Source organism: Echiichthys vipera (genome assembly GCF_963691815.1).
Source record: "Echiichthys vipera genome assembly, chromosome: 1".
Lineage (NCBI taxonomy): Eukaryota > Metazoa > Chordata > Actinopteri > Perciformes > Trachinidae > Echiichthys > Echiichthys vipera.
Genome location: NC_139826.1, coordinates 20,406,636 through 20,420,693, shown reverse-complemented (window position 1 = coordinate 20,420,693; position 14,058 = coordinate 20,406,636). Strand labels below are relative to the sequence as shown.

Sequence of the window (14,058 nt, the reverse complement as noted above, 5' to 3'; positions counted from 1 at the left end):
AAATCAAATCCAAAGAGGTGCAAACTTTTACCGAACATATAAACTGTGGACAGAAACATCAAGTTCACCAGAGAAGAGGTCAAGGACAATAGTTTGCCTTTCTTAGACTCTGCCATCCATATGGAGAATGACAGGAGCCTCTACATACAGAAAACCCACTCACACAGATCAATATCTACTGTTTGACTCCCACCACCCCCTGGAACACAAGCTTGGAGTTATCAGAACACTGCAACACAGAGCTGATAACGTACCCACCAGCTCACAGGCCCAAGGGGAAGAACGTAAGCACCTGAGAGGCGCCCTCACAACTTGTGGCTACCCCAGCAGGACCTTTGTGAAAACGGCAGCTACTTCCAGAAAGAAAACCAAAGAGGTTGAGAAAGAAAAAGAAAACAAGAGAAACAACATAGTCATTCCGTATGTGGCTAGGGTATCACAGAAACTCAGGAGGATCTTCAACAAACACTGCATCCCTGTGTATTTCAAACCCAGTAACACACTCAGACAAAGACCAGTACATCCCAAAGATAGAACACCACACACCCTCAAAATCAATCTGGTTAATGCTGTCCAATGCAACGAGGAATGCAAAGATCTCTACATTGGAGAAACACAACAGAGTCAGAATTTTTCCAAAATCTGAATCCCATTCCCTGATTTTTATCATAATTAGTCATCCTCCTACAGAGTTGATGTGTGGGTGTTTGAGAAACTAGCTTAGCTGACAAAAGTTGAATTTCTCCAGGTGGAATAACTGCCACTACTTTAACTTTATTGATATAAAAGTATGCAGGCAGGGGAAATTAATTTTTAGAACTTCTGACAGTAAGACATGATGCAGTCATCAATTTTGGGTTGTCACAGTAAAGTGCATCTAGGTGCATTTTCACTCCAGGCTGTGTTTCCCAGTATCTTAAAGATACACTCAACAATTTCAGATGAATCAATATAGTCTTTACATTGCATCATTTTCTGCCATCTGAAAGTCTCTAGAATATTCTATTTATCATGCATGTTCAGAGAAGAGCAACAAGCTAAGGCTATTATCAAAGTCCTTGGCATAAAATACTGTATTGTGTGCACCTTCAGGCTACAAGAAAGCAGTCTGGCTTCATCATACATTTATCACAGTTCAACATAGACAGTCATTCCCGGTCTTTGCACCTTAAGCATGCTGTCTTTAAAATAAACATAAGCCTGGTGCAATATAGTCTTGTGCCCTGTGACATTCTGCTGTCCTCGCTCAGATAGTTTTGTGTGCACAGGTTGATGGATCAGTGAGAGCTTTTTTTACTCACAGAGGTGTCTTAGCATCACCACAAATATTTCCCAGTGTTGAATCAGTCCCCATGTCGTCTTTTTAAAGTATTTACCAGTATTGACTCATTCACTTGTTGACTCACTCTCTCTTTTGAATCATCATGCTCCTGCTGTAGCTCAAAAACAGACACAAATAGCTTCGACTGCTGCTTTTCCCTGTGGTCTATTTCTCATTGAATTTATGTTAATAATTCAGATCTTGTAGTTATAAATTATTGATGTACGTAGAACCTACATGTGTGTTGGCATACTAACCGACACAGGAAGGAAGTGGTTTGTCCCAGACACGTCTGTCCCCGCTAAGACAGGTCAGTGTACTGCTGCCATGAAGACTGTATCCAGGGTTGCAGGAGTACAAGACAAAAGTGTTGGCATAATGGCCGTCATCTTGGATCTTATAGCCATAACTAGGGACACCTGGTTCCTCGCAGCGTTCTAGGTCAAAACCTAGAAAGAGATGCACAGAGGTACACATACACACATACAAATTAGGTCATTCTGTCCATGCAATACGACAACTATACATGAATGAACAGGGTGATTCAGAGCAGCTGTGAACAAGAGGACATAAGGTCTTAATATTCTTCTCCTGAATCCCACTACTTCAAGTTTGAACATTCACTGTTGCTGAATGCTGAAACCTGATGCAGCTGCAGTGAAAACTACTGAACATTTCATCACATTCTACTCATATGCTTTTCTTCTAGGATAGCTTAAAATGTATGGACTTCTCCCCTTTCTGAGAGATATAATGATGTGTAGTGTTCAGCAACAGCAATTATACTGTATGTCTTGAAATGTGGTTTCTATATGACTGTGGAAAACACATCAAATGATAATTTCTCATCCCACAGAACAAGAATATACTGTACACTTAACAAGTGATAACAAGAAACAAGAAGGTTTCCCGCCTCAGAGACCGATGGATAAACAAAGATGAGGTCTACATATTTCCTCTTATGAACCCCTAAGATCAGAAATGTCAGAGTTGCTATGTAACGGACAATGAATAGTGAATCAGATAAACTTTTTTTTAAACATGCATGGCTCTATTTATAGTATAGAAGCTCACGTGTGACATGACAACTTACTGAAAACATAATTTTTCTCCTGAATCCCACTACTTCAAGTTTGAACATTCACTGTTGCCGAATGCTGAAACCTGATGCAGCTGCAGTGAAAGCTACTGAACATTTCATCACATTCTACTCATATGCTTGTTTCTAGGATAGCTTAAAATGTATGGACTTCTCCCCTTTCTGAGAGATATAATGATGTGTAGTGTTCAGCAACAGCAATTATACTGTATGTCTTGAAATGTGGTTTCTATATGACTGTGGAAAACACATCAAATGATAATTTCTCATCCCACACAACAAGAATATACTGTACACTTAACAAGTGATAACAAGAAACAAGAAGGTTTCCCGCCTCAGAGACCGATGGATAAACAAAGATGAGGTCTACATATTTCCTCTTATGAACCCCTAAGATCAGAAACGTCAGAGTTGCTATGTAACGGACAATGAACAGTGAATCAGATAAACTGTTTTTTAAACATCCATGGCTCTATTTATAGTATAGAAGCTCACGTGTGACATGACAACTTACTGAAAACATAATCAAACCCATACTGCAGATTTAAATAGCCTGTTAGCCTGTTAGCTGTTTACTGCAGCCATGACGACTGAATGCAGGTAACCACAGGCTGTATAAAATATGGACAAAGGGAGCCCACCTCTTCCAAACTCGACCGTTTGGAAGAGTTGGGCTTTTGTAAAGCATGTTTGCACATGTAAGAGCACGAGCATGCGCACGTGAACGAGCACCAGCACAAGGCCTACGGCAGTTCTAACGTCATTGTATGTGCGCCTGTTTGGACATAGAAAAAAGAAGGACAAACCATGCGCGGACATTTATAACAATGGGGGCAAAGGTTCACATTGGTGTGATGCGGAGGTGGAGTGTTTACTGCAGATTTGGTCAGATAAAAATATACAAAAACAGATGGAGAAGACGCACAAAAACTCTGAGGTCTATGGAAAGATTTGTAAACAAAGTGAAGCATCGCGACGGGCCTGGCCTGCGGGTGAAGAGGGAGGGGGGACAAGTACCTGAAAGCACGGGGCACGGTACGGATGAACAGTGTGAGTGCGCGGTGCTCTCCCCTGTTTCAACTTTACGTGAGTATGCCCGAGAGACAGACTTCACTGCGACTTGCCGCAGCGCCGGCATTATGTCACAACAGGACACTCTCATCCTTACTCTCACTGGTGACTTCACTACCACCGTTGGATCCAGGGACTACTCCCCCCCCCTGTGTCGCTAAATTATTGAATTAGAAAACAGCAATCTCTACCAATCAGCATTACTTAAAAACAGTACATATTATCTGTTATTGCTAGACAAAATCAGGACACAAAGTCAGAATGTAATCTTCTAGGATGCCTCGTTATGGCATCTGTTATTCAGCCAGCAACTTTTAATGTGAGCTGTCACCACAGTTTTGTGAGATGTTCCTACAACTATCCCTTCCTGCATCCATTTTAGTTAAACAGATGCATCTCATTTCCCTCAACCTTTCTTCTTAATGTCTAGAACAGATGTTTGAATTTTTATTACTCTCTCAAAATAACACTATATAGTATTAAAGTGCTTTTACTCAAGTCCCTGACCCTATTTAGAAAACCATCGCTGCCTCTCCTGATTAGATGATTCTCTCTCTTTTCTCCTGTACAAACCTTCTATCAATCTCTCTTATCTATCCATCTGCTAGTCCATTGTAGCAGAATTTTGCGGGAGGTGTCACCTTCGCCAGTTTAACGACTTGCTGAGGAACGGCTGTCTAGTGGCTTAACTGACATGCAGAGCATCCATCTAGTGTCCACCTTCATCCGCTTGTCCCTCTGTCCAGTCACTCTTCCAATACAGATGTGTCACTTTCTCACCTTCTTTTAAGGACTCACAGATAAATTTTCCTCTAATAGCCTCTTTGACTTGTCCAGCAGCTGGTCCTGCCTTCTTAACAGACTCTCTTTAAAGCTATTAGTGTGTGTGTGTGTGTGTGTGTGTGTGTGTGTGTGTGTGTGTGTGTGTGTGTGTGTGTGTGTGTGTGTGTGTGTGTGTGTGTGTGTGTGTGTGTGTGTGTGTGTGTGCGTGCGTGCGTGCGTGCGTGCGTGTGTGTGTGTGTGTGTGTGTGAAGATCAAGGTTACAGAGAAGTAACCCAACATAAAATAGGAGGGGACTAGAACAAAAAAAAACCTATACTTCTCTAGATTTACAAGTTAGTTCCACAGGAAACTTGTGCTTTGCTGTGAAGGAACTCAAAGAGAAGGCAAAAAGGGCATTCTATGCCATCAATCATTTGGTTCAAATCCGAAGTCCTACAAGGAAATTTCTTAAAATATTAAAATCAGTTAAAGAATCAATTGCATTGTATGGCAGTGAGGTAGGGAGGGCCTTACTGCAAAATGATTAGGCAAAATGGGACAAAAATCGACTTGAAGGCCTTCACGCAGATTTCTGCAAAAGTATTCTCAAGGTACAAAGAAAAACCTCAAGATCTGCATACAGGTCTGAATTAAGCCAGTATCCTTCCTTCTAAGTATTGCAAAAAGATCCATCCATCAAATTCTGGAGCCATATTTAAAAAAGAGCAACACTGCATATAATCATTATTCAGCTCTCACCTGCTAAGAGTTGAACATAGAGAGGAGCCCCCTCAGCTAACTGGTCCTCCTGAGGATGGCTGACCTTTCACCTTCTGACATCACAAACCCCAGCCAGCCTCAGAGCTGTTAAACTATCACTGAGAGGATTAGACCGAATCAAATTATGACTAAAGAAAAATAGGAATATACCATTTATTGGTATTATATTACACACTAACAACACAAGATAGAAACACATTTGGCCCTAAATAGACAATATAATGTGGCAGACACCTCACCACAGCAACTGATAATGACTGAGAAAGACACTGACCATGTGCAGACTGAGTAAACACAGTCTAGAAATAGAGAAAGGGCAGACACATACAGACCTTGCTGCCCAGAGAGGACAGAATTGTCACTGTGACAACAATGGAGCTGTAGAGACAGGACTACACTTCCTAACACAATGTCAGAATTATAGGCATAATAGGAAGGAATTCTTCCCAAAATTTTAAAAGAATTGTTCTGGTTTCCAAAGTGAAGGAGAGAAATTACCATTCTCGGAGGGAAGAAATAATGTGCTGCTAAATATCTCTCTTCCTGCCACAATAAGAGGCAACCGGTGGAATGTCCTTGTACCATATTCTGATCACCACCACCACCATCTCCTTTGATTACATTAACTTGTATATGCAGTATTTTATTTATCTATTTTATTTTTTTATTTGAGAGAGAGTGATAGAGAGAGAGAGAGAGAGAGAGAGAGAGAATGAGAGCTTAGAGCATGCAGATAGAGAGAGAGAGGGAGAGAGAGAGAGGGAGAGAGAGAGAGAGAGAGAGAGAGAGAGAGAGAGAGAGAGAATGAGAGCTTAGAGCATGCAGATAGAGAGAGAGAGTACGTATGTGTGTTTCAAGCATTTGTACTTCTTTTTATGTATGCTTGGTGAACTACTGTTGCACTTTAGACTCCTTGATGGCCTCTTTTCAGCCGTCAGAAGGAAAAGAAATAGCTTGGTAATTTGCTGACGGAAAAAGACAAGTCTCTGGTGTTTTGTAGTACAAGACTCCTATTTTGTTCTGGTATGTAGCGCTCAAGAATCACTTGACAGAGTCATAGGACCAATGCAGGATATATTCATGAGTACAATCTAACCCAATCATCACCAATCTAGATTCAATTATAACATCTCCTTATGAAGGCTTTCATGATAAGCCAAACAAATTACTGCGTGTGTGTATGTGAAAAACTATGTACGTGAGAAATACAGCAAAAAAAATGGGTTGCTTTTTTTTCTGTGGCTGCACTTTGGACCGAACAAACCATGGTTCTAACTATGTAAAGTAAGTTACCTAGTAAGTTGTCATGTCACAAGTAAATATACAGTAGACTACTATCCTGTACTGCTTGTAATCAGTTGACCTAAGGACTGTGCATCTTCATAGTGACCAAACCCGGGGTCTTTTCACAACACTCTTTTTTAGTCTTTTTTTGTGCGGCCACTCCAAGGGCTTTTGGTTGAATATCTAGGAACTTTTCAGAAAAAGTGCTGGTGTTGTCATGTTGATCCTTTTCAGAGTAATGTCACAACAAAGACAGAAGAGCCCATTTGTCTGAGCAGATCGGCCAGACACTCAGTGCGTTTACATGCACATCAGTAATAAGTAAGTAATAATGACATTATTGAAGTTCCCCACATATACATGAGAGGGGGTTGAATGGGAAAATGTTGGGAGAAACTCGACCTCCGATACAGTAGGTTGCTTGGAATACAGCTTTTTTTTCCCAGTTCCCCTTTGTCAAAATCACAAGGTCGACTTTTGGACAGAATTACGACAGAAACGGGTCTTCTTGGTAGGGATGTTACTTGCCATGGCGAAATCCTACCTCGGTTTTAAGGTAATGCTCTATTGTTGTTATTTTCTTTTCACATTTTTTTTGGCGCCGTTGCTTCTTGGTATATTCTATTTCCGGGTCAAAAGTGCACACGCACAGACGGGAAACCTAATAATAATCTGGGTAAACCGTTTACATGCCAGAGAACTCCAGTTACGTAAGCAGTTCTCTTTGTCTGTTAACCGGTTCAATTAGTATGCCCTTAACTCGATTATAAGCAGGTTTTAAACTGCATTTAAATGCACTGACTGTAGGTCCCTGGTGAGTGTAGTGCTTTTATCAGCATATGTGTTATAAACTTGTTAGTTGTAGTCAACCCTCTGTTAATGTGGCCTTAACCTATCTACCTAGCTAATGTTAATGTTGTTGCCATAAAAACAAAGACAAAGAGCAAAAAATAAGAAAATACACCATATGGACACATGCCCTAAGTTAAACTTTCTGAAACAACTTACTTGTGTATGTGAGGCGGAAGCCCTGATTGGTTCCAGAGGCGTTACTGTTGAACTCCAGCCACAGGCGATTGGACGTACTATTGATGACAGGACCCATCATGGCATCATGTGTAAAGTTACCAAGGAGACGTGATGTAGTATTCTCTCCATCATAGACCTGTCAATCAAAGAACAGGAACAGGACCACAGATCAGGAATAAAAAATATGATTTAAAAGTGTTTGTGCATGTTTATGTGTTGTTATTTTAAGTAATTTAAGTCACGAGAATGTGACAAAACATGGGTGAACAGTGCATTTCTGACCCGGTCTGGAAATAAAGGACGCCACAAAATGTGGTCAGTCCTGAAACCAACCTTGCAGGGCACTTGCTGTATTGCCTGTCCCTCTCCTCTGCAACACGTAGTGAGTCATACCGTACAATACAAGTGAGGCAACAAAAAACTCACTGTGCCTCAGGAAATAGACATTTTTCTAAGCTTTGCATTAGCATGGTCCTTTTGAAGCACCACAGAACCTAAACTATCACTTGAAAGTTGCTGAGGTCACAAGTGAGTTGTTAAGAAGCTTTATTACAGTCTCAAAAACTGTTGAAGCCCAACTTTTGTTTTATGTTAAACCATCAACAATTGCAGGGAAAAATGAAACAAAACATTAAAGAGTTTCGTGGTGGGTAAATAAATGGGTAACTTAATTTAAAATGTTGTTTTTGCGACAATTAAAAGTGGTGGAAAAAACTGTAGCAAACCTACTTAGAATTTTGCAGTTTAGTGCTTGTAAAGCACCTGTGGGAAGCAGTAGATTCAAGTATCACTTTAATTTGTGCATTGGCAGAGGGGGTATTGCAGCTTTAAATGAAAAATAAAAAGTAGCTTATTCACAGATGAGTTTGTCACCAGCCGTAACAAGTGTTCCAAATTTTTGTTTTCATTTTTGAAAATGATGCTAATAAAGTAAATCCAATTTGACAGAGAAGAAACCATTAACAAGGCATATAGTGTTTCCTCCTAATCACCAGTAAAAACTACACATCTCAATATGCATGTTCTCCACTGTTAAAAACAGAATGTCTCTGTGTGTGTGACTTGGTTTAAAATGCTGTCATATATGTTAGAGGAGGAGAAAATACTAGGAGAGTGAAGACAGGATACATTTTATTTACAACATCACCACTGGACTGGATTAATATTGCAGGACTTAGTTGATATTCCCTTCAAGCATTATCTTCTTTCAGTTTGCTAAAATTATTAGACTGATGAAGATTAACATGTAACATTCAATCTTTCTTTTTGGTCTCCACAACAATTTTGGTTATCGTCGTTTGCATTATGATCATCAACCTGTGACTGTACACTCACAGTGGCAGCACAAACAAGACACAAAACAGCTGGAAGACATTTACATCAAATGAGTCGATATGGAGAGTGGAGTAATGGTTGCCAGAAAGATTGTTTGCAACACACTGAGCACACAGATGGAAAGCAGAATAGTGGATTGTACAACAATCAGCATGTGGATGATGGTCAAACATTTTTTCTGGCATCTACTTTCTGCATTCTAGTGGTCAAAAATCTCTGAATGCAGCTAATGTGGACAGCAGAGGAGTAGTAGTTTAGGAAGAGCAGTCTATTTTTTACTGCAGTTTGAAGGAGAGAATTAGGACTGTGAAGTATCTCATAATACTATCTCACAGCTGGGATATAAATGTGAACTACTCAGGCTTATATTTGGCAGCCTGGGACATTTCCACATATTGGTGGTGACAGGTCTGCAGGTGGCAGACATGCCAAAGAGAAAGGGCTGAGGCAATGTACTGTTCTATCTCTACAAGTACTGCCAGTCAGAGGAGACACCTTTAAGTGAAGCTACAATATGTTCATAAATTAAATTAAATAGTAGAGTAGTTATCACAGTATCTGTAGCATTACTCCCATAAACTTACATTTCCTTCTGTGTTCTTCCCTCTAGTTCTATTTGTCAGTGTCCCCCAATTTTGCATCTTGTGATCTTGTCTGTCTCTCTTTCTTGCTTTCTGTTTCTCTCTTGCTTTCTTTCTATCTTTCTCTCCTCCTCTCTCTTGTTTTGCTAAAACTCAGTATGGTTAATGAAAAGCCCTGCGGCTCATAAATCATCATGTCACTATCTGCCACCCCTCCCCTCTTGGTCTGTCTGACTCTCTCCATTTCTCGTTTGCTCTCCTACCACCTCTATTTCCATACCTACTTTTTTTCCTTCTCACCTTCTCTTATATTATCAGGGCTGGAGTAGATCTGAGTAAATTTGGTCAAACACTTTATTAGAGGACTTTTTAGGTATATTGAGCTTGGGTAGATCTTTCTTTAACAAATGGCCAAATACATAGCATGTAGCGAAAGGAATTGTAATAAGCTGGTTCATATGTTACAGGAGATTTAAGCTAAAATATTGCTGGAAGTGTCAAACAGGCATTAGTTCCAATGCCGTCAGCTTGGGGAGTGGCATGCTAATTGTTAGCCTAAGTGGCACTTTGTGGCTTTACTTTCAGTTGATTTTAGTTTGCACTTTGCTTTCTTTTAAAAAAAAAATTGATTAAATCTTGCAGACACGTACGCAAGAAAAAAACATTTCAGCCGCACAGTGTGTCTGCTTTAAGTGAAGAAGAACAGAGACATAAACACAAAAAACACCAACATGAATGTGTTCTTTGCACATTTGTACGGTACTTTGCACGTTATTACAGTACTTTTGATCTGCATATACAGTACATTACCATTGTAATTTTTATATATATATATATATATATATATATATATACTGTTTTATATTTCTATAATTGAAATAAGTATATATATATATATATATATATATATATATATACTGTTTTATATTTCTGTTGTTGTTAAACATGGTTTTTGTATAGCTGGAGTTTGAAATAAAAACAATTAAGTAGATGCACTATGCTTTCTGCTAATTCTTTGGGGAAATTATAATTTACAGACATGTTAATAATAATTACAAGATAATTTAGCTATTCTTACTAACAACCAACAATGTTTGCAAATTATCAATAGATGTACTAAAGGGGACGTTTTCAGGTTTACACTTGTATTTGAGATTCTCCTAGAACATGTTTACATGCTTTAAAGATGTACTCCGTAAGATTTTCCTTTAGTTAATTGTCTGTTAAGTTACTATCTGTCAAAGAGTAAGTTAAAACAATGGTGGCTGATCATATGTCCCACTACTGAAAGTGCTTCTACTTTCCCATTTTTACGAGTATTACAATAGCTGTGTCTGTGGCGACATTCCCTTGCTAGATATACACTGCCATGTTAGTGACAGTGGTTGGTCTGCCAGTCAAACTCGTAACTTTCTCACTTTCTCACTTTCTCAGCTTTCTGCCTGAATCAATGGTTATGCTGCGTTCACTTGTAGGTTGCTAGACAAATGTATCTCAAATGTCATGGATTACATCTTTTATGTTCAAAAAACACACTTATTTTCATACTGTCGAGGAATGACTGTAAAAGCTCTTTAGGGGCTCTTTCTGCTTACAGTATATTTTATAGTAGTGACATCACAAGTGCTGTGTGCATTTTCTATGGATTGAGCATTTTGATACTTGTAAAGAATTTGGAAACCTGTTTGATAGTTGCAGTTTTTTTTTATTGCTTTGACCTAGTTGAAGAAACTGGTAACCTCTCAGTCTTCATCATCACTCTCTCAACAGAGCAAAAGACACCTCTTGCAAATGAGTTGACCCATTGTCATTGTTTTGACACACCTCTGCGTTAACTTTTGCAAATCAGTTAACGCAGATGTCATTCAAGCAGTCCAAACTCCATTGCTTTAGCTGTGGTAACCAAACAGAAAATATATGTTCCCATCTCTTAGACACTTCTTGACCAGTATTCAACCACTGAAGCACCTGTTTGACATTGCTTCACACAACTTTTCAACTTGCAATCAGTATGCCCAAGATATAGATGCAGAGGCATGCCAAGGCTGGATCAGGCATGCAAGAAGATTTTTCCGTTGGTGCATCGCAAGAGAAAATATTGAGTGTGATGTAGATGAGGCCATGAGGCCTATTCTTCAAGAGAGAATTGACTAGAAGAGATTTTTTTCTTACAGTTTTTTTGTCTTACACAGTGATGGATTTTACTCAATTTTTTCTTTCATACTATATATGTGGTTTCTCTTGGAATATTTCATTTCTTAGCCACAATCTCAAAAAAAGAATGAATACTGCATTCAATAAAATTGGAAGAATCATTGTATATGATTCTGGATCTATTTTTTTTGCAATAAAGCAAATTGGCACTGATATGTAAGCTGCTGACCAGTAATGCAGCACTGATTCACATTGAGAGCGGAATTTTGATGCCCCTTGTCTAATGACTGATTGGAAGCGCTTATGCACTTGTGTGCAAGTTGTGTTGTTTGAGGGCAAAATTTGCTTTTGGTCCATATTTTAAATGTTTTGGCGGAGTTAGAGCCTTTTGCAGGCAAAATTAGTCATTTTGACCATTGGTGCCACTGTTTAGGCGTTTGCGTTAACAGTTTTGAAAATGTGGATTTTGAGTTGACAAAGCAATCAAAATAAACTATATAAAAAAAAAATACTTTTTAAGGTTTCTCCAGCACCTAATAATCTTATTAAACAGAAAATTTCAAAGAATAGATCCGATTTTTGTTTGTTCTGAGAGGGAAATAAAGTAATTGAAAAAAGAAACTGCACCATCTACCATACCCTTAGACAAGTCTCAAAGCCTGGCTTTTGAAGACTTGTGAACAAATGGTAATTAAGTTATTATTGTTGTTATTATTATTTGGTTACCTGCTGCTAACATGTCTATGTGTATGAAATATTTACTTGTACTTTAACAATTTGGTATGCTCTTCTAAAGTTGTGTCTTACAACTCTGTGCTGCATGTGTTGTGGCTTGTGTTTGTTGTGTCTTGTCATTGGTCATTTTACTAACCTGTACTGCATCCTTTAACATTTTATCAACATCTCCATCATGACTACTGCATTTTTATTTTATGTCTCATCGTTTATTGCTGCTGTGCATGGTTGCATATGTCAAAAAATGACTATAATCAATATCACTTGGCTGTGTTTGGTTGCATTGTGTTGCTTGCTTGCCTGGTTACATATAAACCTTTTCAAAGATTTAAACATAAACATTCCAAATCAGTCCTAATTCATTTCCTGTTTCAGTGAATGTGAATGACAACAGCTGACAGGAAGTTAACAAGTAACACGGCTGTTGCCTGGCAACCGAATTCCGTTGAAAGGGTCTATAGAGCTTGGGTTGTTTCATTATAGACGTTGAAAGGGTCTATACTGAATGTGGATATTTCTGATCTATTACTGTAATGTTGATAAATGTTTAATGTCCTCATTAAGAAAATATTTAAATGAAATGATCATATCTAACTGGTCAAATATTGTTGTTTTACTATAGGAAGATTCTGTACTGTATGCACATCATCATGACCCCTCCTCTCTTTGTACGTGGAGAAGAAACACTTCCTTTTCATCTAATTAAACAGTTATTTGTTATCAATAATTTGAAGCCAAACTGAAGTCAAACATCTAATATTGTTGTGTGCCCTATGTTGAACGTAACCTGTCATTCTTGCAAATAGTCTTGGGACCTCCCATTACTTTTTGATTGCTATGTTAGCATCCAGTGCGTCCTCATTAACTTTTGTGATCTCTAGTCATTCTCTGTATTCTGTTCCTCTGTTCCTGTTATTTTCTGATAAGGAATCGTTTATTACAGTAAATACTATGTCAAATGCCTTGTGAAGAACACAATCATAATTTGAAAAAGAGCAAATGCCTTCCTCTGTTCTCCACTCCTTTTGTTGAATTATAGAGACAATGACATAGTGGGAGGCAAGGCATGTTGGAAAACTAAGGGGAAGAAAACTTCAGGAGACTGGATCTGCCTCTCTTCATGCCTTTTCAGGATTCAGGCTGCAATGAAATATACTGTATAAGTAATACTTAAATATGTTTATGTCTGTTAACCATCTTGATTTCACTTTCCTTTAGGGGGAGTTCTCTTTAATACCTAAATAACTAGAAACATCTCCCCCCCTGTACAACGGTGTTATGCCTCGGTGAAATAGAAACAGAGAGAACCCCTCTAATACAATCTAACCAAAGACAGGCTCAGTCAATGCTCTAGGCCTAATACTGATAAAACACTTTAACCACATACTGGCTTTACCATGCCTCAGGCCTAATACAGCTAAGAGACATTGTGAATGGAAACTGTTTTAGACTCTGTCTTTAAGACAGCGTCAGGACTGCAAAACAGCTCATACAGCTGCTCCTAACTGACACTGAAGTGGGCAATGAGAGAGGATTTATGAGGAATTATCAGCCTTGGGAACACCTTCCTTGTATTAAAATATGTACAAATATGCACATTAAAGTTTATAACAACTCAACTAAACATATTTTATTTATTTATCAAACAATATAGATTTATTTGCTATTTATTAGTTTTTTTTAACTTAGTGTTACCATATTTCAACCAATAAAACTGTGTGGTGTTTTTTTCCCTTTGTTCTTCTAATTTGTTGTTTTATTTGTGTGTGTGTGTGTGTGTGTGTGTGTGTGTGTGTGTGTGTGTGTGTGTGTGTGTGTGTGTGTGTGTGTGTGTGTGTGTGTGTGTGTGTGTGTGTGTTTGTGTGTGTGCATGTGTGTGTCTGTTGTCATAAAAACCAAATCAATA

The 14,058-nt window shown here is 38.6% G+C and overlaps 1 protein-coding gene across 1 annotated transcript in view; it reads right to left on the bottom strand.

Annotated features, from left to right (window-relative positions):
- Positions 1–14,058, bottom strand: part of LOC310948137 (CUB and sushi domain-containing protein 1-like) — a gene marked incomplete at both ends in the record, with an annotated part of 443,680 nt that overhangs the window by 113,281 nt on the left and 316,341 nt on the right. Inside the window, 2 exons of the mRNA XM_083915161.1 lie at positions 1,579–1,770; positions 7,327–7,483. Coding sequence (XP_083771287.1) covers positions 1,579–1,770; positions 7,327–7,483 — 349 coding nt within the window. The remainder of the gene's footprint in view (positions 1–1,578; positions 1,771–7,326; positions 7,484–14,058) is intronic.